The sequence below is a fragment of the Entelurus aequoreus genome, linkage group LG16 (genome assembly GCF_033978785.1).
Source record: "Entelurus aequoreus isolate RoL-2023_Sb linkage group LG16, RoL_Eaeq_v1.1, whole genome shotgun sequence".
NCBI lineage: Eukaryota > Metazoa > Chordata > Actinopteri > Syngnathiformes > Syngnathidae > Entelurus > Entelurus aequoreus.
In genome coordinates this window covers 51,344,374-51,367,145 of record NC_084746.1, presented here as the reverse complement: position 1 = coordinate 51,367,145, position 22,772 = coordinate 51,344,374, and the positions used below count along the sequence as shown (strand labels likewise).

General features: G+C 36.9%; 1 protein-coding gene across 2 annotated transcripts in view; it reads left to right on the top strand.

Moving 5' to 3' along the window:
• ak5 (adenylate kinase 5) overlaps positions 1–22,772 on the top strand; it is a 129,424-nt gene that overhangs the window by 19,178 nt on the left and 87,474 nt on the right. For both annotated transcript variants that reach the window (XM_062023291.1, XM_062023290.1), the window contains one exon: positions 8,044–8,216. In XM_062023291.1, coding sequence (XP_061879275.1) covers positions 8,044–8,216 — 173 coding nt within the window. The remainder of the gene's footprint in view (positions 1–8,043; positions 8,217–22,772) is intronic.

Here is a 22,772-nt window from a genome sequence, read left to right as displayed (position 1 = left end):
TGGATACACACCGCAGCTTTGCCTTTACAACGAAGATCTTGTTTTGAAGCATTCATTTTAAAGAAAAACTGCACTATTGGGGGGAATCTTCATGTGAGACAAGAACTCGCGTCTTTCTCTTTTCGATGTGTTCTAAATAGGGATGTCCCATAATATCGGCCTGGCGATATTATCGGCCGATAAATGCGTTAAAATGTAATATCGGAAATTATCGGTATCGGTTTTTTTATTATCTGTATCGTTTTTTTATTTTTATTTTTTTTATTTTATTTTATTAAATCAACATAAAAAACACAAGATACACTTACAATTAGTGCACCAACCCAAAAAACCTCCCTCCCCCATTTCTTTCTGTTATCAATATTCTGCTTCCTACATTATATATCAATATATATCAATACAGTCTGCAAGGGATACAGTCCGTAAGCACACATGATTGTGCGTGCTGCTGCTCCACTAATAGTACTAACCTTTAACAGTTAATTTTACTCATTTTCATTAATTACTAGTTTCTATGTAACTGTTTTTATATTGTTTTACTTTCTTTTTTATTCAAGAAAATGTTTTTAATTTAGTTATCTTATTTTTTTTATTTTTTTTTTAAAGTACCTTATCTTCACCATACCTGGTTGTCCAAATTAGGCATAATAATTTGTTAATTCCACGACTGTATATATCAATCAATCAATCAATGTTTATTTATATAGCCCTAAATCACAAGTGTCTCAAAGGGCTGCACAAGCCACAACGATAATAATAATAATATAATATCGGTTGATATCGGTATCGGTTAAAATCGGTATCGGATTCCTTTTGAAAAGGTCCTGTGCGGACCCTAATAATAAACATTACAATTTCAATAGGGTCCTTTCGTCCCATTGCAAAAGGACTCCCTGTGGGATTCCTTTTGAAAAGGTCCTGTGCGGACCCTAATAAAACCTTACAAAAACAATAGGTTCCTTTGTAACCAGTACAAAGGACTCCCTGGGGGAGTCCTTTGTACAGGGTACAGGGCGGACCCTAATAATAATAAAACCTTACAAAAACAATAGGTTCCTTTGTAACCAGTACAGGTACAGGGCGGACCCAAATAAACCAAATAAACCGGACCCAAATAAAACCTTACAATAACAATAGGTTCCTTTGAAACCAGTACAAAGGACTCCCTGGGGGAGTCCTTTGTACTGGGTACAGGGCGGACCCTAATAAAACCTTACAATAACAATAGGTTCCTTTGAAACCAGTACAAAGGACTCCCTGGGGGAGTCCTTTGTACTGGGTACAGGGCGGACCCTAATAACGAGACTGTGCGCAGCAGGGTGCAAGAGAAGGGTTCTATTCCTAAACCAAATGTTATTATTTACAAAAAGCTCAGGAATGTTTTGTTTGGTCATTTGTGTTATTTGTTTTTGTAGCACGACAGTTTGCGTCCCCGTCTCCTAAGAAACCATTTCAAACAAACATCCAAGGTGGTGTTTGGAAGTGTGTGAGGCTCTAAACAGTTTAAAAGTGCTAGTAAGTTTCACTGGGAACACAAATTTGTTTTGTGTGTCTGTGTCATGTTGACCTGTGTTTGTCCACTTTTTTACAAACAGTGCATCTGGAAAGTATTCACAGCGCTTCTCTTTTTCCACATGTTATGTTACAGCCTGATTCCAAAATGGAATAAATTCCTTTTTGTCCTCAAAATTCTACACTCAATACCCCCAAAATGACAATGCTAAGCTTGTGATCACGGCGCCGCTGTAAATAGTTTGTCTGCGTTAGCGCTGATAGTAACACTATCACTAATACTCGGTTTATATTCAAGTCACGAGATGTAAATGGAGTATTGTTGTCGCTTTTTGGATGGTTATTTATTGGGTTGTATAGGCGGAATGAAGGACCTCCCATTGGCTACGTTGTAAGCGGACATTTATTTACTAGTTGGAATGCATTAAAAAAAATGAATCCTTTGTCAAGTCTCTCTCATAATAATTGTGAATAGACAAAATTCCCCCAGAAAGTGCAGCGCCTCTATAAGGGTGCGCTCTATACCAGTGTTTTTCAACCTTTTTTGAGCCAAGGCACATGTTTGGCGTTGAAAATATCCGGAAGCACACCACCAGCAGAAATCATTAAAAAAAATCAACTCAATTTACAGTAAAAAGTCGCCGCAATTGTTGGATATGACTTTAAAGCATAACCAACTATGTATCGATATAGTTCTTGTCTCAAAGTAGGTGTACTGTCACCACCTGTCACATCACGCCATTTATTGCTGTTTTCCTGTGTGTAGTGTTTTGGTTCTTGTCTTGCACTCTTATTTTGGTGGCTTTTTCTCTTTTTTTGGTATTTCCCTGTAGCAGTTTCATGTCTTCCTTTGAGCGATATTTCCCGCATCTACTTTGTTTTAGCAATCAAGAATATTTCAGTTGTTTTTATCCTTCTTTGTGGGGACATTGTTGACTGTCATGTCATGTTTCGGATGTACATTGTGGACGCCGTCTTAGCTCCACAGTAAGTCTTTGCTGTCGTCCAGCATTCTGTTTTTGTTTACATTGTAGCCAGTTCAGTTTTAGTTTTGTTCTGCATAGCCTTCCCCAAGCTTCAATGCCTTTTCTTAGGGGCACTCACCTTTTGTTTATTTTTGGTTAAAGCATTAGACACCTACAGGTATATACCTGCACACTGCCTCCCGTTGTTTCCGACATCTACAAAGCAATTAGCTACCGGCTGCTTCCTACTGATATGGAAGAGTATTACACGGTTACTCTGCCGAGCTCTAGACAGCACCGACCCTCAACAACAACAACACATCATTTGCAGACTATAATTACTGGTTTGGAAAAAATATTTTTACCCCGAATAGATGAAATTATATAATCTCCCATGGCACACCAGACTGTATTTTACGGCACAGTAGTTGAAAAACACTGCTCTATACTATGTAAACAACACGGTGCTAATCCCGGCGCTACTCTGTCAAGTTGACCACCTTTTGGCAGAACAACGTCTTGATTGACTTCTTGTTAAACTCCTGTCTCATTAATAACACATCTCCACATCAGAGATTGACGAGAGCAATTCTGAAGCACAACAGCTGGACGTACCATCAGACATTTGGAGCGCCGCATTAGGCCAACTGAGAATGCTATCGACAAGCAACAACTGTCTGACCAAAGTGGATATGAACCCTTTTAATGCGCTTCATCTTCGACATCAATAACACAGCTTTGGCTTGAGCAATGTGAAATGACATTACTGATCATTCTAGCACAGAATGCTATCATTGCTAACAAATTCACATTTCTCAAGTTTTATCTAGTTATACAATGTTTATTAAGGGTGTAACGGTACACAAAAATTTCGGTTCGGTACGTACCTCGGTTTAGAGGTCACGGTTCGGTTCATTTTCGGTACAGTAAGAAAACAACAAAATGTACATTTTCTGGTTATTTATTTACCAAAATTTGTAAACAATGGCTTCATCCTTTTAACGTTGGGAACACTATATATAATTCTGCCCAAAAGTAGAAATTAGGGTTGGGTATCGAGTATCGAGTATCGATTGGAACCGGGACTAACTTTCCGATTCTCCCGGAATCGTTCAAAAGTTTAAATTTCGATTCCTATTTTCGATACCAGTCCGCCGACTGGAAAAAAATATGTCCGTCGAACCGGAAGAAGAAGCCGCTGAACACCAACGAAGAAGCGCCCACCGCCGGAAGTGTTAGCATAGCCGAGCGAGTCAGTCAAGCTCAAGCATGGATAGCGGGCGTCGGCGGTCGAAAGTGTGGCTTTACTTTACAAAAAAAAATGAAATAACCGCAAAATAACAGAGCTCCATGTCCATCAAGAAAGGAGTGGAGAGAGAGCTGCAGATGTACCAGGACGTTCCACCGATACTTATGTCTGACGACCTTGCTACATGCTGGTGGTCCGGTGGAACCAACAAAAGACTTATCCTTTGCTGTCAGATCTCGCTTTCTCCTATTTATGCGTTCAAGCTTCTTCCACACCCAGTGAACGTGTATTTTCCACAGCAGGAGACACTATCTGTCCAGAACACTCACGCATCCTGCCTGAGAAGGCGGATATGGTCATTTTCCTAAACAAGAACTGTCTCTGATTTTATACTGTACCTGCTGCTAATCTGGACTGGCTTTTGCAAGTTGTTTCTTATTGTTTATTTGCTTTTCAGCACCAGGTCAGCCCATCAGTGGGAGCACGGTAACATTTTTAAGTACCTGCAGCATCATACACTTGTGTGTGTAAATGTGTTTTCATGAGGTTTCCTGCAGCATCATACACTTGTGTGTGTAAATGTGTTTTCATGAGGTTTCCTGCAGCATCATACACTTGTGTGTGTAAATGTGTTTTCATGAGGTTTCCTGCAGCATCATACACTTGTGTGTGTAAATGTGTTTTCATGAGGTTTCCTGCAGCATCATACACTTGTGCGTGTAAATGTGTTTTCATGAGGTTTCCTGCAGCATCATACATGTATGTGTAAATGTGTTTTCATGAGGTTTCCTGCAGCATCATACACTTATGTGTAAATGTGTTTTCATGAGGTTTCCTGCAGCATCATACATGTATGTGTAAATGTGTTTTCATGAGGTTTCCTGCAGCATCATACACTTATGTGTAAATGTGTTTTCATGAGGTTTCCTGCAGCATCATACATGTATGTGTAAATGTGTTTTCATGAGGTTTCCTGCAGCATCATACACTTATGTGTAAATGTGTTTTCATGAGGTTTCCTGCAGCATCATACATGTATGTGTAAATGTGTTTTCATGAGGTTTCCTGCAGCATCATACATGTATGTGTAAATGTGTTTTCATGAGGTTTCCTGCAGCATCATACACTTGTGTGTGTAAATGTGTTTTCATGAGGTTTCCTGCAGCATCATACACTTATGTGTAAATGTGTTTTCATGAGGTTTTCAAAGATAAAGCTCTCTTGAGGAAAGTGTACCCCTGGGAAAATGTATTCATAATTTATAATATTTATATTCAAGTTCATAGATTTGATATTTATATTCTAGTTGAAAACAGCCCTGTGAGGAATTTATAGTAAAGTTCATAAAAAGTTAATAGAATTAAAATTTGATGGAGAATGTCAGACTATTTCATTCAGAAAGACTGTAGGTTAGCTAGCTCCTTTAAAATATCCTAAACTTTTTTTTGACCCTGCCTCTTAAAAGAACCGGAACCGAGAATCGTCAGGAATCGGAATCGAAACAAAGACTCGGAATCGGAATCAAAATCGTTCGAATTCAAACGATACCCAGCCCTAGTAGAAATAGCTCTGTGTGTGTTCCAATTCAATTATTTAGTGTCTCTGGATCTTGTTTAAACCTCAGCTTAAATAATACAGTTCTTGGAGAAAGGTTTTGGAGAGTAAAGCAGTACAGTCCATGTGCTGCGGTTATGGGTGAAAATGTGTAGAGGGTTGGCTCGAGAGCCTCCTACCAGCCCAGACAGCACAGGTGGTGGGGTTCCTGGCTGGAATCTCCCAAGAACGATCCTTGGACTAGATGCTTTTTTTCCTTAGCTCGCCATCATAAAGAGAAGCCTGGCCTGTGTAAGAACCAGGACCATCCTTATAAATTGACACTTGTGATTTAGGGCTATATAAATAAACATTGATTGATTGATTGATTGATTGATATAAATCAATGTGTACACAAATCAAATATCTTCATTAAATAACACTAATTGCATTATAAAGTATTCAGAACAGGTTCTTGTTTTTTCCTCAATATTGTACAATATAAATCAACATACATGTCAGAATCTCAATATGCAATAAAGTGCTAAATATGTAGCATAAATATGACCTATACAATTCGGTCAGTGCACTAAACGTGCTTATTATCAAACACATTCAAAAGTGCATTCAATACACAATAGTTATCATTGGTTCAAGTCATAGACCTTGTATACCAGGGGTCACCAACCTTTTTGAAACCAAGAGCTACTTCTTGGGTACTGATTAATGCGAAGGGCTACCAGTTTGATACACACTTAAATAAATTGCCAGAAATAGCCAATTTTCTCAAATTACCTTTAACTATGTTATTATTAATAATTAATGATATTTACACTTAATTGAACGGTTTAAAAGAGGAGAAAACACGAAAAAAATGACAATAAAATTTTGAAACATAGTTTATCTTCAATTTCAACTCTTTAAAATTCAAAATTCAACCGAAAAAAAGAAGAGAAAAACTAGCTAATTCGAATCTTTTTGAAAAAATTTAAAAAATAATTTATGGAACATCATTACTAATTTTTCCTGATTAAGATTAATTTTAGAATTTTGATGACATGTTTTAAATAGGTTAAAATCCAATCTACACTTTGTTAGAATATATAACAAATTGGACCCAGCTATATTTCTAACAAAGACAAATCATTATTTCTTCTAGATTTTCCAGAACAAAAAATTCAAAAGAAATTTAAAAGCCTTTGAAATAAGATTTAAATTTGATTCTACAGATTTTCTAGATTTGCCGGAATAATTTTTTGGAATTTTAATCATAATAAGTTTGAAGAAATATTTCACAAATATTCTTCGTCGAAAAAACAGAAGCTGAAATGAAGAATTCAATTGAAATGTATTTATTATTCTTTACAATAAAAAAAATAAATTTACTTGAACATTGATTTAAATTGTCAGGAAAGAAGAGGAAGGAATTTAAAAGGTAAAAAGGTATATGTGTTTAAAAATCCTAAAATCATTTTTAAGGTTGTATTTTTTTCTCTAAAATTGTCTTTCTGAAAGTTATAAGAAGCAAAGTAAAAAAAATCATGAATTTATTTAAACAAGTGAAGACCAAGTCTTTAACATATTTTCTTGGATTTTCACATTTTATTTGAGTTTTGTCTCTCTTAGAATTAAAAATGTCGGGCAAAGCGAGACCAGCTTGCTAGTAAATAAATAAAATTTAAAAAAATAGAGGCAGCTCACTGGTAAGTGCTGCTATTTGAGCTATTTTTAGAACAGGCCAGCGGGCTACTCATCTGGTCCTTACGGGCTACCTGGTGCCCGCGGGCACCGCGTTGGTGACCCCTGTTGTATATGGACGATTGAGAAATATGCCACAAAGACTGTTGTAATGAAACAATGGAAGAAAGACTAATATATTTTCATAAACATGGACTCACCAACTCCGCTTCTACAGTCACACACAGCTTAATGACAAAAAATCCGGCGGTGGTAGTCGGCTCTGTAAAGTTAACAAATAGGCATTTAGTTTAGAATCCCGTCAGCACAATATTTGGGGTGAAAAGGAGAATAAAAACCTACCTCGAGCAGAAATACAATCTGTCTCCCGTCACGTCCTGTCTACTGGCCACTTCCTGCTACCGGCTTATAAGCACAGCTGATTGGACCGCGGCGGTCACGTGACAAAGAATAATACAGAGCAAGAGCCTAATAGTCTCCGCAAAAGTATGTATTTGACACCTGCGTTACACCAGCATGCCGTGTGTTGTGCCTCGGTGTGCATTGTTTACACAACGTGCGGTACGCTACTTATGTCCGTCCGTGCAGTGCGCTACTTAATATGTTCGTGTGGAAACTCGTTCGGTACTCCTCCCAACCGAACCGAATCCCCCGTACCGAAGCGGTTCAATACAAATACACGTACCGTTACACCCTTAGTGTTTATCATTGTTTGTAGTTCGCTGTAGTGTTGAAATGTTCGTCATTAGGTTGCGCACGTGTGCCTCATGTTGGTTTTGTGCGACTGTTTTTCCGAAGAATTTTTAAAGCGTCCAACGTCACGTCTGTTATGTTACTGCTTCCTTGCTGTGCTCGTCCATGTTTTCTGTCAATATGAAGCGAGGAAAAGATGATTTGTGGACAAATGTAGGAGGTTCACACGTACCTGTTCCATCAACCCACGCACGCAAACACACATGCAGTATAAGGAATACACACAAACAACAACACGCACACACACAGGCTTCTCACATAGTCTGGGTGTCTGGCTGCAGCACGCCCACGCACACAATGTTTCACACTCTCACACACACTCTCTGCGCACAGGTGGTCCTGGCAGCGGCAAGGGAACGCAGTGCCTGAAGATCGCCGAGCGCTACGGCTTCCAGTACGTGTCGGTGGGCGAGCTGCTGAGGAAGAAGATGATCCACAACGCTACCAGCAACAGGAAGTGGAGCCTAATCGCCAAGATCATCACCAACGGCGAGCTGGCGCCGCAGGTAGCCAAAGAAACACAGCACAATAAGACAGAGATTAGGTTGAGGCTCGGGGAGGACGAGCATGTCCAGTCATCTCACAGAAACTAATTAGCGGCATCCGTGTCACAAGCGTCTCATTAGCATCCCACTCGGAGAGATGATGACTGGGCCTGGTAAAACGAAAAGGAGCTCAGAACCCCCCGCAGTTGTAATCTCTAAGTGGAACATAAAAGCATCACACAAGATCCTGTAATCAACATGAACCATAATGCACTGCTGGTTTGTTTAAATATTCTACTTTCCATTTATTATCCGCGTGTCCTTATTATGGTCATTAGGGTGAGCTGAAGTCTATTCCAGCTGGGGTCTATAGAGGCGGGGTAGACCCTGGTCACTAACCACAGGACACATACTGAATAGACAAACTATTTAAAGCAATTTAAAGTCTCCAATTAACACATGCATATTTTTGGAATGTAACCGGAGTGAACCCACACAAGAATGTTGCAATAACTACACACAAAAAAGGCTGTGAGGCTGACCTGCACTACTTATCCTCAATTTAAAAAAATAAATCCTAACATTACTTGAGCATAAACCAGTGATGTGCGATAGCACACCTTATTTTATCGATGCGATACATCCCAAATAGCGCATTTTATCTTTGGTACCAATAAAGATACTTTGGCCAATTGGTGTTTTTACTTTTTAGCTATATATTGTGTGTATTCCATCCATCCATTTTCTACCGATTGTCCCTTTCGGGGTCGCGGGGGGTGCTGGAGCCTATCTCAGCTGAACTATGAAAATTCATTATATATTCCAGAATACCCAACATTTCTTCAAAAAAATCCATCCATCCATCTTCTTCCGCTTATCCGAGGTCGGGTCGCGGGGGCAGCAGCCTAAGCAGGGGAAACCCAGACTTCCCTCTCCCCAGCCACTTCGTCCAGCTCTTCCCGGGGGATCCCGAGGCGTTCCCAGGCCAGCCGGGAGACATGGTCTTCCCAACGTGTCCTGGGTCTTCCCCGTGGCCTCCTACCGGTCGGACGTGCCCTAAACACCTCCCTAGGGAGGCGTTCGGGTGGCATCCTGACCATATGCCCGAACCACCTCAACTTGCTCCTCTTGATGTGGAGGAGCAGCGGCTTTACTTTGAGCTCCCCCCGGATGGCAGAGCTTCTCACCCTATCTCTAAGGGAGAGCCCCGCCACCTGGCGGAGGAAACTCATTTCGGCCACTTGTACCCGTGATCTTGTCCTTTCGGTCATAACCCAAAGCTCATGACCATAGGTGAGGATGGGAACGCAGATCAACCGGTAAATTGAGAGCTTTGCCTTCCGGCTCAGCTCCTTCTTCACCACAACGGATCGATACAGCGTCTGCATTACTGAAGACGCCGCACCGATCCTCCTGTCGATCTCACGATCCACTCTTCCCTCACTCGTGAACAAGACTCCGAGGTACTTGAACTCCTCCACTTGGGGCAGGGTCTCCTCCCCAACCCGGAGATGGCACTCCACCCTTTTCCGGGCGAGAACCATGGACTCGGACTTGGAGGTGCTGATTCTCATCCCAGTCGCTTCACACTCAGCTGCGAACCGATCCAGCGAGAGCTGAAGATCCTGGCCAGATGAAGCCATCAGGACCACATCATCTGCAAAAAGCAGAGACCTAATCCTGCAGCCACCAAACCAGATCCCCTCAACGCCTTGACTGCGCCTAGAAATTCTGTCCATAAAAGTTCAGAACAGAATGGGTGACAAAGGGCAGCCTTGGCGGAGTCCAACCCTCACTGGAAACGTGTCCGACTTACTGCCGGCAACGCGGACCAAACTCTGGCACTGATCATACAGGGAGCGGACCGCCACAATCAGACAGTCCGATACCCCATACTCTCTGAGCACTCCCCACAGGACTTCCCGAGGGACACGGTCGAATGCCTTCTCCAAGTCCACAAAACACATGTAGACTGGTTGGGCAAACTCCCATGCACCCTCAAGGACCCTGCCCAGAGTATAGAGCTGGTCCACGGTTCCACGACCAGGACGAAAACCACACTGTTCCTCCTGAATCCGAGGTTCGACTATCCGGCGTAGCCTCCTCTCCAGCACACCCGAATAGACCTTACCGGGAAGGCTGAGGAGTGTGATCCCACGATAGTTAGAACACACCCTCCGGTTCCCCTTCTTAAAGAGAGGAACCACCACCCCCACTTCAAAAACAGTGTTTCTTAACACAAAGGTCTGCGAGTGCCCTCTCGAGGGCAGCAAAAAATATCAGTTTATACACCAGTTGTAATGCACTTTTCCACCACTTGTGGCAGTAATGTGTTTAGTCAGTTGACTGTGGGACGCATGACGAGCTCAAATAGTCAGAAAAGGTCTGGAGCAAATAAAAAAAATAAAAATGGTTTGCTTCTGAATTGTGATTCTTATTTAATTCGATTCTAAATCAATTCATAATTTTCAAAACTTAAAAAAAAAAAAAAAATGTTTTAAATATTTTTAAAACTGCATTTTTGTTAGGCCATATTTGGGCTTACTTTCTGTGCATAGATAGATAGATAGATAGATAGGAAAATTAACATTCCAGCAGCAGTGTACAGAATTGAGAACAAATTTAAAAAGTACCGTAAATAATTGGGATATAAATGGAAATAAAATAAAAAATATTCCAATAACAATACAAATAAAAAGCAACAATAAGAATACAAATATAACAGTAAAAATAAGAATATAACAAGAGAAACTAGGCAGTAGTGACCATGTTATGAAAAAGTATTGCACAGTTATTGTTTTGCATCCCCTGTCATCCTAGTACCCCCCCCCCACCCCCCCCCCCCTCCCTCCCAGAGAGGAGTTGTACAGTCTAATGACGTGTGAGACAAAGGACTTGTTTTGTCTATTAGTCCTGCACTTGGGATGAAGCAGTCTAGCACTGAACAGGCTCCTCTGGCTACTGCATGTCATTTGTCAGAAGCCAAGAGGAGCTTTTGGAACCTATTTTGAAACGGTTTTATCATTTTTATACCAAATAATATATTGCAAGAATTGGTTTGAATCGAGAATCGTGTTTAATCAAAAATCTATCCTGGATTGAATGGTCACCCCAAGAATAGAAAACAAATGTAAGATTCACATAGCAAAAAGTAATGGAAACATTTCTAAAGTGCAAAAATGATGACCAAAGTGGTGAAGCTGTATTTTTATTTGCACTTTATTTAGTATTTATTTATTATTAGTGTTATAGTTACAATACATTTTACTATGTATTTGATTAGTATTTATTTTTGTAATCAGCCTGACTTAAGGCTTTTAAAGTACCAGAAGAGTGGAAAAACAAGTTGACTTTATATGCTTGATTGTGTTTCATTGTATACATTAAAACTAGGGATGTCCGATAATGGCTTTTTGCCGATATCCGATATTCCGATATTGTCCAACTCTTTAATTACCGATACCGATATCAACCGATATATGCAGTCGTGGAATTAACACATTATTATGCCTAATTTGGACAACCATGTATGGTGAAGATAAGGTACTTTTTAAAAAATTTTGTAAAATAAGATAAATAAATTTAAAAAAAATTCTTGAATAAAAAAGAAAGTACTACAATATAAAAACAGTTACATAGAAACTAGTAATGAATGAAAATTAGTCAAATTAACTGTTAAAGGTTAGTACTATTAGTGGAGCAGCAGCACGCACAATCATGTGTGCTTACGGACTGTATCCCTTGCAGACTGTATTGATATATATTGATATATAATGTAGGAAGCAGAATATTAATAACAGAAAGAAACAACCCTTTTGTGTGAATGAGTGTAAATGGGGGAGGGAGTTTTTTTGGGTTGGTGCACTAATTGTAAGTGTATCTTGTGTTTTTTATGTGGATTTAATAAAAAAATAAATAAAAAAATAAAAAACGATACCGATAATAAAAAAACCCGATACCGATCATTTCCGATATTACATTTTAACGCATATATCGACATCTCTAATTAAAACCATATCCAATTGTATTTACAATCGGCAAAGTATGTAAAAATACCATCTAAACATTCCAAATAGCCACAAATTCAGACAGCCATTTTGAATATTCCGCTCCGAACGTCTTGGGTAATTTTCGTAGATTGACGTCACTCGAGTAACACTTCTGCGCTCTGACCATAATATCGGATCAGTCATGCTGGAAATATGCAAAAATGAGAGAGAGATGCACTGTCTATCATTCACAATCCCTCTATAAGACATGAACACATATGTTTTTCTGTCTATGCATTCTAAGTCGTAAATAAATAAATAAATAAATAGTCTATCAATGGTGGTTTCTGTTCCGCCCACAAAACCCTCTAAATAACCATATAAAACCTGCCAACAATACTCTATATACCAGTGTTTCCCACACATGAATTTATTTGTGGCGGCCCGCCACAAAATAATTAAGGCCGCCACAAAAAATAAATAAATACATTTAAAAAAAAAATATTATTTTTTTTGTCCTGTCCAGCTTCTCAGGCAAATCATATAGTTGATGTAGATGCCCATATCGGCTGTTCACATTTACTTTACAAAAGAGAAGTGTAGTATCAAGATTTTTGGAGCTCTTTGTTCAGTGGATCAGATGTTTGATGAAGCTCTGTGTCTATCTACCACCACTACTGTTTTCTGTTTATTTGTTACCGACTGTGGCAGGACACCTCTGCCTTTGTTTCACTTTATGTTGCTGGTAAATAATATGGTTGTAGTAGTAGGCTAAAGTTAAATTATTTAGTATGCACTAATTAAAGGGGCAGAGCTTTAAGAGACATTTTAGCTTTTATATTTTTATAAGATATATTTTTTGTAAGAACCACAATTAATAAATATATTTCAGTGAATAACTTATTGTTCAAATCTGTATATAAATATGTACATAAAGTGTTGTAATTATATTGTAAAATGGATGGATGGACGTTTAAAACAAAACTTTTATTATTAATTACTAAGTATACATTTTTTTAGCCTTTTTAGAGAAAATCATATCATTGTAGTAAATTATGCAAATTACTTGATGATGTCATGATGACCACGCCCGTAGCCACGCCCCCACAGCCACAGGTATCTTGGCAGTTTATGGGAAACACTGTATACTGTACATATCGTGACCTGAATACTAACCAAATATTAGCAATGTTATAAGCGCTAACGCAGACAAACTATTTTTAGTGGCGGATTGATAACACACAGCTCAGTAGGCCCTTTACTGCTTTAGATATGAACATCCTATCAGTCGTCATAACAGTGAGAGCAGACATTGTACAGTAAGCGATCGTTTTATTATGTTTGCAGTTTGCATTTCTTGTTTAGCACTTAGCAATACTGCTACATGATGCTTAGTTTTTCACTAAAGCTGGATCTGTTTAGCAGGGCTTCTAAAACTTGTAGGTCATCCTCCTTATATTCAGGATCAACAATATAAGATTCTGGATCATATTTTTTCCCAGAGTAATCGTTGGCTCTCACAAAGTCTGCATGATTTGCATTGTTGTTGGTGGGGAAGGGATCTGCGATCCCTACCTCTACGTGGCGTGACTGGCTAGCTCATTATCTCTCAAAATGGCTTGGGACTCTCTGTGGGATTGATACTATTTTGGTCGAATCTATTTACTCGCAAACACTGTTAGTCTTTCGGTGTCATACATTGATATTACATGATAATAGTTTCAATATAGAGGCAACTTGTTCTTCTCTACTGGGACTACATCCCTATTAAATATAATTATTATAATTACTTTACTGGAAAAGGTTAAGAACCCCCTGATCCAGAACACACATATCTCCAAATTGTGTACACATGTGGATATCGTAATATGAGCGTAGGAGACAGAATTAGGGGTTTGAGGAGCAGTGTGTGTGTGGTTGTGTCTTTAGACTTCGGAGTTGTAGGTGGGTGTGTGTTAACAAGGTATTTAAAGGCCTACTGAAAGCCACTACTAGCGACCACGCAGTCTGATAGTTTATATATCAATGATGAAATCTTAACATTGCAACACATGCCAATACTGCCGGGTTAACTTATAAAGTGACATTTTAAATTTCCCGCTAAACTTCCGGTTGAAAAACTCCTTTGGATATGACGTATGCGCGTGACGTCACGACGGCAACGGAAGTATTCGTACCCTGTGTGTCACCATACAAACTGCTCGGTTTTCATCGAACAATTCCACAGTATTCTGGACATCTGTGTTGGTGAATCTTTTGCAATTTGTTTAATGGACAATGGAGACTGCAAAGAAGAAAGTTGTAGGTGCGATCGGTGTATTAGCAGCGGACTACAGCAACACGATCAGGAGGTTGTGTTGTGTTTGAGCTGGATAGCAGACGCACTACCGTGAGTACAGCTTTGGCTTCCAAACATTTGGAACGTGCGTGTCGCTATGTGCATGTCACGTACGTAACTTTGGGGAAATATATGTTTCTTGCCGACTCTGATGGCGGCCGGTGTGTCGTCGAAAGCTACAACGCCCGCCGCCGCTCCGTAGTTAGCTTCAATTGTTAAGCTTCGCCAAGCTGGAAATTATTAACCGTGTATTTACATGTTCAGGGTTTAATAGTATTGTTGATCTTCTGTCTATCCTTCCAGTCAGGGTTTTTTTTAAATTTTGTTTCTATCTGCATTTGAGACTGATGCTATCACGTTAGCTACGTAGCTAAGTTAGTTAGCTTCAATTGTTAAGCTTCGCCAAGCTGGAAATTATTAACTGTGTATTTACATGTTCATGGTTTAATAGTATTGTTGATCTTCTGTCTATCCTTCCAGTCAGGGTTTTTTTTTATTTTGTTTCTATCTGCATTTGAGAACGATGCTATCACGTTAGCTCCGTAGCTAAAGTGCGTCAACGATGTATTGTCATGGAGATAAAAGTCACTGTGAATGTCCATTTCGCGTTCTCGACTCTCATTTTCAAGAGGATATAGTATCCGAGGTGGTTTGAAATAAAAATCCGTGATCCACAATAGAAAAAGGAGAGTGTGTGGAATCCAATGAGCCAGCTTGTACCTAAGTTACGGTCAGAGCGAAAAAAGATACACCCTGCACTGCCTCTAGTCCTTCACTCTAACGTTCCGCATCCACGAATCTTTCATCCTCGCTCAAATTAATGGGGTAATCGTTGCTTTCTTGGTCCGAATCTCTCTCGCTCCATTGTAAACAACGGGGGATTGTGAGGAATCCTACCTCCCTAGACGTCATGCTACTTTCGGTATAGGCAAGGCTTTTTTTTATCAGCGACCAAAAGTTGCAAACTTTATCGTCGTTGTTCTATACTAAATCCTTTCAGCAAAAATATGGCAATATGGCGAAATGATCAAGTATGACACATAGAATGGATCTGCTATCCCCGTTTGAATAAAAAAATGTCATTTCAGTAGGCCTTTAAGGAGAGCACATACACCTGTGGGGAAGGAAACAGGAAATAGGATACAGGAAAGAGGACAGGAGGAGAAGATACTTTTTGTTTACCGCTTTGCTACATATTACATTTTGTTTATCACTCTTTTATTGTATTTTGTGAAACAGTTAAATCCACGTCCAATTCACTCAGGAGTCAAGCGCGTCATTCAAAAGACAAAACCCATTCTTATCCTTCCAGCGACCACCGGGAAACGTGGCCGCTACAATGACACTCAAGGCTAATGTTGGAGCTTTAGTATTTTGGTATCGCTTTGCCCATCACCTGCTTATAAACTAATGGGCCAATTCATTAGGAACACCTGCACCATCTGATCATCTCTAATTCTGCCTCTGACAAAAGAGGCTGATGCTTAGTTTTGATGGACACTTTGCTGTAAGCATCAACAAAGATATTACACACGTCATCCGTGTTGTGTAATGTTCCGCTGCATTTGTGGTGTTGTATATTTTCCCACCACCTTTACTGTTGAAAAACTCTATTACTTTCTATTTTAGGAGATGTTGCATAAAAGCCCTTCTGGCACAGCTCTATCTCTAAGGCTAACTTGCTATTAGCTCCTCTGCTGCTGAGTGAAGGGTGGATTACATGTTGAGTGACTGAAAGATTTATATTTTTTCCTCCCAAAATAGCGATGTAGGACATTGCTTGAAAGTTGGATATATTGTTACATGCACATCTCATGCATCCACAAGCTTTTTGCTTCACAGTCTTATTGTGTAAATTGTGTGTGTGGTAGCTAAATTATTTATACACATACAGTACATATACTACATGTTATTGTAGTATATCTGTCTGTGACTAGTGTTGTGTAGTATAGTTTAAGGTTGGGTTATGCATAAAATAAATTAAGTCATCGTTAAGAACTTCCGATTGCATGGAATTGATTTGAGATTAATCTCTTTTGAGACTATTGCAAAAAAGCGCTATGTAAATATGCCATTATTTATTCATGAAGTAGTTGAGGCAAAACAGTGCACTACTCGGTTGCGACCAACAGAGGCGCTTAATTAGTTTGCAGTCTATAGAAGTCCCAACAAGGTGTCATCTGCAGGGGCGTCACTAGCTTTTAATGACAGGGGGGGCTTAGCCCCCGGGAGATGCACAGGATGCAAGCGAACGTAGCGCATGAGCACAAAACTTCACAAACGGCTAACAAAGACTTAGAAATTATTCATTGTTATTATTATTATTTCCGTCGGTTTATTTTCAATGTGTGTTCAGTACAACAACAAACATGGGTTTGCACAGTGACATTTTGTTTACAGCATCAACAAGAAACAATGACTTGCATGATCCTTCAAGATACACTGAAACACAATGAAAGTCATGGCATTAGCCTCTATGTTATTCATTCACAACATAGAGGCTAATGCCACCACTTTAGCTCACAATACAATAATTGTTTGTTCCAAACAATCCCAAATATTTTGAAGTTGCACAGATTACATTTTGGGCACTAAAATGGTTGTAAATTCAAGCCCTGGAAATATTATTTAATTACTTGAATTAAAGTAATATCTGGATCATTTGGATATATATAATATATTTATATATATTATGGCAAGCCGTTAAGGAAATTAAATATATATGGAAGTCTGAATAGAAATGAGAAACATTTATATATACTGTAAATAAGAAAGACTTAGGGTCTGTCTGCTGATCTGAAAAAGAGCCAAAGCTGTCAAAGAGCTGAGGGACCATCTTCAAAGTGCAATGCTGAAACAAATAATGAAAACAATAAAATCTCTTGAGATTAACGTAGTCCCGTCATCCCGGGGACGGTAAAAAAAATGCACGGGACGAAATTAAATGCTCCCCGGGACGATGGCTTTTAACCATTTTTTTCTTTTTCTTTTTATGTATTTATTCATTTTACAATTTATATTAAATGTCTTGGTTTTTCCTCCCTCTGAAAATCCTATGAAATGATTAACAAGCCATCCTATAATAATACAACAGCTATTAATGTAACAATACAATAAATATGTATGTATGTATGTATGTATGTATGTATGTATGTATGTATGTATGTATGTATGTATGTATGTATGTATGTATGTATGTATGTATATATATATATATATGTATGTATGTATGTATATATATATATATATATATATATATATATATATATATATATATGTATGTATGTATGTATGTATGTATGTATGTATGTATGTATGTATGTATGTATGTATATATATATATATATATATATATATATATATATATATATGAAAGACTTAATATGTATAGATAGATAGGTATATATGTGTATATATATAGATAGGTATATATGTATATATGTATAGATAGATAGATAGGTATATATGTGTATATATATGTATATATGTGTATATATATGTATATATATATATATATATATATATGAAAGACTTAATATGTATAGATAGATAGATAGGTATATATGTGTATATATATAGGTATGTATATATATATATATATATATAGATAGATAGATAGATAGGTATATATGTATGTATGTATGTATGTATATATATATATATATATATATTAATAACTTCTGTAGCTATCTTCTGTTGAAATATTTACAATGTGTATACTAGTTTGTAGAAGCCATCACAGGACTCAACATTTCACCTCTTTTCAGACATTTTTTTTTACTTTAAATAGTGCAAGCATTTTTAAACTATTTTCTATATTGTTATCACTTTTGTTAACATTGAAAGCTCTTTTAGACATTATTTTTGTTAACACAAAGTATCTGTAGACATTGTGTTTAATGTATTTCACCTAAACACCCTTTGATGGCATTCTAAGTGTCTTCAGACTAATTTTTTTCAACATTTCAGTCAGATGTATATTTTTTTGTCACTTTTGTTAACGTCGCAAGATTTTTTCCACATTTTCAATCATTTGAAAATTATTTTTGTTAGCACTTCAGCTATTCATTTATTTTCATCTTCACACTCTTTGTTTGCATTTTAAGTATTTTATTGAAGTTTTCCATTGTTTAACAATATTTGTTCATGTTGCAAGCATTTTAAGACACTTTCTATTCATGTGCCATTCCTCTTTAAAGGGCAACTCCACTTTTTGTGGGGAATTTTGCCCATCATTGATTCAACCCGTATGTAAGACAAGCACACATGTTTTTCTTTTTTTAATGCATTCCAAATATAGTGAGCAAAAGTGCCTTTACAATGTAGCCAATGGGAGTCGCTCTAATTTGCCTATAAAGAGCTTAAAAAAAAATCCTAACTTTTTAATGTTTTTATACATGATGTAAGTATATATGTAATGTAGTAACAGGCACATTTATAATACATTTAATATTTACGTATTTTGATCATTTTAAGCATACGGCAATGCATTTATTTATTTATTTTTTTACATCCATATTACTCACTGCAGACTTCTTGCGAGCAGCCAAAAATATAATAAAATATAATTTACTGTACAATGTCAGCATTTATTAGGATGCAGACTGTTGATATTGTGCCCTTTAGATGAAGAATGACTGTTCTAAATTGGCTGTCAAAATGTACCAGCTTCTCAGTTTATGTCCACATCCTTTTATTATCCAGGTGAGAGACACAAATTATAATCTAGAATACATTTTCACAAGTTCTGAGGCAAGAAAGCAGCTCACCAGCTCAGTTCAGTTCAGTATACATACAATACATTGCATACAATACAATTACAATGTAATTTTTTTAAATGTTCAGGATATTTATGATAATTCAAGATATTTATGATAATTGTTTTTCTTTGTACTTTGTGAACCCTTGTAGTTTGAACAGTCTCTTAAACTGAATCATATTCTTTGGTTAATCCATTCCATAATTTAATTCCACATACAAATGTGCTAAAGGTTTTAAGTGTTGTTTGTTTATACAAATGTTTTAAGTTAGATTTTCCTCTAAAGGTTATATTTCTCTTTTTTTGTTGAGAAGAATTGTTGTACATTCTTGGGTAGCAGGTTATAGTTTACTTTGTACATCATTTTAGCTGTTTGCAAATTCACTCGGCCATTAAATTTAGTTATTTTTAATTTAATAAATAAAAGGGTTTGTATGTTGTCTATATCCAACATTCTGTATTATTCTAATTGATCTTTTTTGTAACAGCATTAGTGAATAAAGTGCGCATTTGTAGTTGTTTTCCCAAATTTCTGCACAATAAATCAGATATGGTAACACTAGCGAGCAGAATCTGAAGTGATTTTTGGTCCAGAACGTCTTTTACGTTATTCATTACTGACGTGTTTCTTGCTACTTTGGGTTGTATATTTTCTACATGAGGTTTCCAGTTCATTTGATCTAATATTACACCCAAAAATAATGATGTCAATACAGCAGATTACTTTTAAGATTCTTCTTATGGTTAATAAATGTTTTTATGGTATTGGGCCTTCTTATCTTTAAGAATTGCTTTTACCCATACGAGCCCTTAGATCAGGGGTCACCAACGCGGTGCCCGCGGGCACCAGGTAGCCCGTAAGGACCAGATGAGTAGCCCGCCGGCCTGTTCTAAAAATAGCTCAAATAACAGCACTTACCAGTGAGCTGCCTCTATTTTTTAAATTTTATTTATTTACTAGCAAGCTGGTCTGGCTTTGCCCGACATTTTTAATTCTAAGAGAGACAAAACTCAAATAGAATTTGAAAATCCAAGAAAATATTTTAAAGACTTGGTCTTCACTTGTTTAAATAAATTCATTATTTGTTTTACTTTGCTTCTTATAACTTTCAGAAAGACAATTTTAGAGAAAAAATACAACCTTAAAAATTATTTTAGGATTTTTAAACACATATACCTTTTTACCTTTTAAATTCCTTCCTCTTCTTTCCTGACAATTTAAATCAATGTTCAAGTAAATTTATTTTTTTTATTGTAAAGAATAATAAATACATTTTAATTTAACTCTTCATTTTAGCTTCTGTTTTTTCGACGAAGAATATTTGTGAAATATTTCTTCAAACTTATTATGATTAAAATTTAAAAAAAATATTCTGGCAAATCTAGAAAATCTGTAGAATCAAATTTAAATCTTATTTCAAAGTCTTTTGAATTTCTTTTAAAATTTTTGTTCTGGAAAATCTAGAAGAAATAATGATTTGTCTTTGTTAGAAATATAGCTTGGTCCAATTTGTTATATATTCTAACAAAGTGTAGATTGGATTTTAACCTATTTAAAACATGTCATCAAAATTCTAAAATTAATCTTAATCAGGAAAAATTACTAATGATGTTCCATAAATTCTTTTTTTAAGTTTTTCTCTTCTTTTTTTCGGTTGAATTTTGAATTTTAAAGAGTCGAAATTAAAGATAAACTGTTTCAAAGTTTAATTGTAATTTTTTTCGTGTTTTCTCCTCTTTTAAACCGTTCAATTAAGTGTAAATATCATTAATTATTAATAATAACATAGAGTTAAAGGTCAATTGAGCAAATTGGCTATTTCTGGCAATGTATTGAAGTGTGTATCAAACTGGTAGCCCTTCGCATTAATCACTACCCAAGAAGTAGCTCTTGCTTTCAAAAAGGTTGGTGACCCCTGCCTTAGATCCTGCTGCAATCATATCCTAATTATTTCAAAAGTGAGGACACAAAGTCACAGGATGGGATCTTTCCACCATTATAGCCCCCCTCTATGCAACAGCTTGTTGGAAGACCTCAGGGCTGCGGAGAACGTTCATGTTTTTAAGAGCAGGCTCAAGACCCACCTTTTTGATTTGACTTTTACGTAATATTATTTTATTGAAGTCATTCGTATTTTACTTTTTATCTTATTAGTTATGCAATATTTTATTCAGTTCTATTTATTTATTATATATTTACTGTATATTCATTTCATTTTTGTTTTTTTAATTTTTTTATTATTGTCTTTTTTTTTATCTTCATATGTCTTACATGTATTTTATCCTTCATGGTTCTTACTATTTTACAACTTTGATCATTTTTCCTTCCCAACGTTCCTCAGAGGGAGCCATCTGCCTCAGGGGTTACCGGCCGTGCTGTGGGGGCGCTTTGTGTCAGCGTCATGGTGGCCATGGTCTGATGACCTGCTGGTGCAGATGGCTCCTGTGATAGTGTTTACTCACCTCTGTAGATTTTACACTTTTGTAAATGTTGCCTACTCTTTTTCTCACATTTGTTAAGACTTCAAGTGTTTCTATGCATTTTAGTTATTTTCTTTATTATTTATCTTTACAGTTACTAACACTGTTTTAGACATTGTCTATTTTTTCCACTTTTCTAAACATTGCATGCACTTTTGTATATTTTTTGATAACATTGCAAGCTTTTTTCGACACTTTTATTCATTATTTTCACACATTTGTTAAGACTCTCTGCATTTCTGTTTATTTTCCCCTTCACACTTACTGTTTTTAGTGTTTTCAGACATTTTCTCAGATTTGTTTTCAGATATATTTACTATCATATTTTTTCCTCACTAATGTTACAATTGCACACACTTTCAGGCATTTTATTATATATTCTATCACTTTTGCTAACCTTGCAAGTTGGGGTTTTTTTGGGACATTTTTGCAAACAAATTTTTTGACAGTGTTTCAATGTATGTTCGTTCTTTGCACATTTATTTTCACTTTTCCAATCTTTAGTAGCAATGTAAGCTTTTTTTTTTTTAGACATTTTATATAATTTCATTTTACAGATGCTAACATTGCAATCCTTTTTAGACATTTTCGATCATTTTCATCCTCACCTTTAATAACGCTTCAAGTGTTTGTAGACACTTTCTTTAATTTGTTTTCCCAGCTACAGCACTCTGTGTGCATTGTAATTGTTTTTAGACATTTTATATCTTTTACTTTAACACTTTTAACACGGTCAGTGTTTATACATACATACACATACAGTATATACACTACCGTTCAAAAGTTTGGGGTCACATTAAAATGTCCTTATTTTTTCAATGAAGATAACTTTAAACTAGTCTTAACTTTTAAGAAGTACACTCTATACATTGCTAATGTGGTAAATGACTATTCAAGCTGCAAATGTCTGCTTTTTGGTGCAATATCTACATAGGTGTATAGAGGCCCATTTCCAGCAACTATCACTCCAGTGTTCTAATGGTACAATGTGTTTGCTCATTGGCTCAGAA